The 2,190-nt window shown below is 33.8% G+C and overlaps 1 protein-coding gene across 1 annotated transcript in view; it reads left to right on the top strand.

Annotated features, from left to right (window-relative positions):
- Positions 1-136, top strand: part of LOC106684740 (uncharacterized) — a gene marked incomplete in the record, with an annotated part of 14,889 nt that extends 14,753 nt beyond the window's left edge. The window contains 1 exon segment of the mRNA XM_067046633.1: positions 22-136. Within this exon segment, the coding sequence (XP_066902734.1) occupies positions 22-69 (48 nt within the window).
- Between the last annotated feature and the right edge of the window lie 2,054 nt (positions 137-2,190).

Raw genomic sequence — 2,190 nt, 5'->3', positions numbered from 1 at the left:
AATATATTATTTTATTTACAGGTGATGCAATATATTACGACAAGATTGTTCATCTTAATGACCTTCTGAGTATATCTTCATCTGTTTTGAGGGCTGTAGAGAAGATAATTCCATCAACATTTTTTTTTAATACTTGGTATTTTTTTGATTATATGGGAATAAAATTCAGATAAATAAATTAAATTCGTTAGAGATTGACATAGTTTTCTTTGAAGAGTGATAAATAAAAAATATGTTGTTTATAACCGATGGTTTATTGCTATTATAATTACTTATTGTCAATCTGTAAAGTAATCAACAACAAATAAAGATTTTTATGATAAAAATATAAAATAAAAAGTAATTAAAAAAAAAAAACAGAACTGGCCATCTCTCTCCCAGCATATCAGAATAAGATGGCCATAAGTTTAATCGACAAGCTAAACTAAAATGATTACATCATGGACTAAGATGAGAGAGGAAGGATTATTTAGAAGGCAGTGTAGAGGTAACAATGGGGCGGAAGCGGACCAAGAGCCTCCGTAATTAGCAGAGGAGGTGCTAAAATATTCCGCTAGAGCCCTGGCACGCGCGCCACATACCATCCGCTCTGCCTTCTCGATAGTGTAATCTACACGACTATAACTAAATAAATATTAAAATATAAATTACTAAACCTATTTATAGTAGCTCAGAATATGGAGAAATAGCTCTACGGTAGGCGGTTAATCCCACGAAGACTGACTGTATTATTTTCTCCTTTCAGAAAAATAAGCACCCTCTACCTAAAGTCTATAAGGTGGCAGGGTACGAGAATAGACCAGCAGGCAGCATAGTACATCTGGTGGTTACCCTTGACAGGCACCTGACACTAGCTCGCCACTGCAATAAGAAAATCAAGCTGGACAGGATCAAGTCTTCCAAGCTTAATCATCTGTTAACTTCTCCTAATCTCTCCCTCTGCCTCAAATTAATGATTTATAAAAGTGTGCTGAGGCAGCGCTCTACGGAGCACCCTTGCTGACCAACATTGCACCAACAGCCAAGAAGCTCCAACAGTTTCAGAGCAGCATGATCAGACGCATAGTACGACATACTTTTTCGTTTCAGACTATTTTTCAAAACCTCATTAATTTTTAAAACTTTTAATTTTAGATTAACTACACTATCAACCATCGTATTCAGTTTGTTTATATGACTATTGATATAATAAAGAGTTTTGAGACATACCAAGGATACCATTTGATTTATTTAATAAATATTTAAAATAAATTTTATACCAACTTAATAAGCTAAACATTCCGTAAACAATAAGACATTTTGTAATCCTGCCGAGAGAGTAGTGTAGAGGATAGATAGTAATACCGATGACAGTTTGACTTCCACGTAACTTAAAGCACGTTTCTAACTGGAGGATATTTTAATCTGAGAGAAGGGACAGATAAGAGACTGAGGCAGACTGTCAACACGAAGGCACGCGTGTCGTATCATTCCCCAACGAACAAGACCATGAAACGACGGCCTCACGATCGGATATTTCTTACACTTTCTCCTCTCACGTTTGTCATCACTTCTTCTTCATCCGTTGTCGTATTGTTGTTTATTTCTTTAAAAAATCATTTCTTGTTTATTCCTTCGAATCACTCTTCGAAAAATCCATTAATATAATTTAGATGAAGGGTTTCCAATCCTTGATAACCCTACTCTCCTTCTCAGCAAAAACTACGCTAAAAGATGGGAATTAGGCCAAGCCCCTCGAAGGCAACTTTACGTTTAAGTCAATAGGGATTTCGCACATTAATGTAAATTATCTGTGAAACTGTTTAACAGCAAATGTAAAGATAATACAAGTTGTAGTAAATGTTTTTCCCAATAAATTGGTATATCTATAATGAAAATCCATTGAGTTGCTCTCGAGAAATTCCTGCTTCTTTCTCTGTTCTGTCCAGGCTCATTTCAATGTAAATATTAAGGATCTCAAAATATATTTACTGTTCTGAAAAGTAAGAAATAACTAGGACAGTCAGTAAAAAATTGATTTATTTTAGGGAAAATAAAATATAAACTTTGATATAAATAAATAATTGTTTCTGATATTATCCGAAAAGTTATTTATCAGAAAAAAAAAGAATTAAAAGCAGTAAACAACACATTAAGTGTCTGAGAATTAATAGTAATTCAAAAAACGAATTACAACAAAATGTGAGCACG

The sequence above is a fragment of the Halyomorpha halys genome, unplaced genomic scaffold (assembly GCF_000696795.3).
Source record: "Halyomorpha halys isolate HHAL.00 unplaced genomic scaffold, Hhal_1.1 Scaffold609.1, whole genome shotgun sequence".
In the NCBI taxonomy this organism is placed as follows: domain Eukaryota; kingdom Metazoa; phylum Arthropoda; class Insecta; order Hemiptera; family Pentatomidae; genus Halyomorpha; species Halyomorpha halys.
This window is presented reverse-complemented; position numbering and strand designations above follow the sequence as displayed.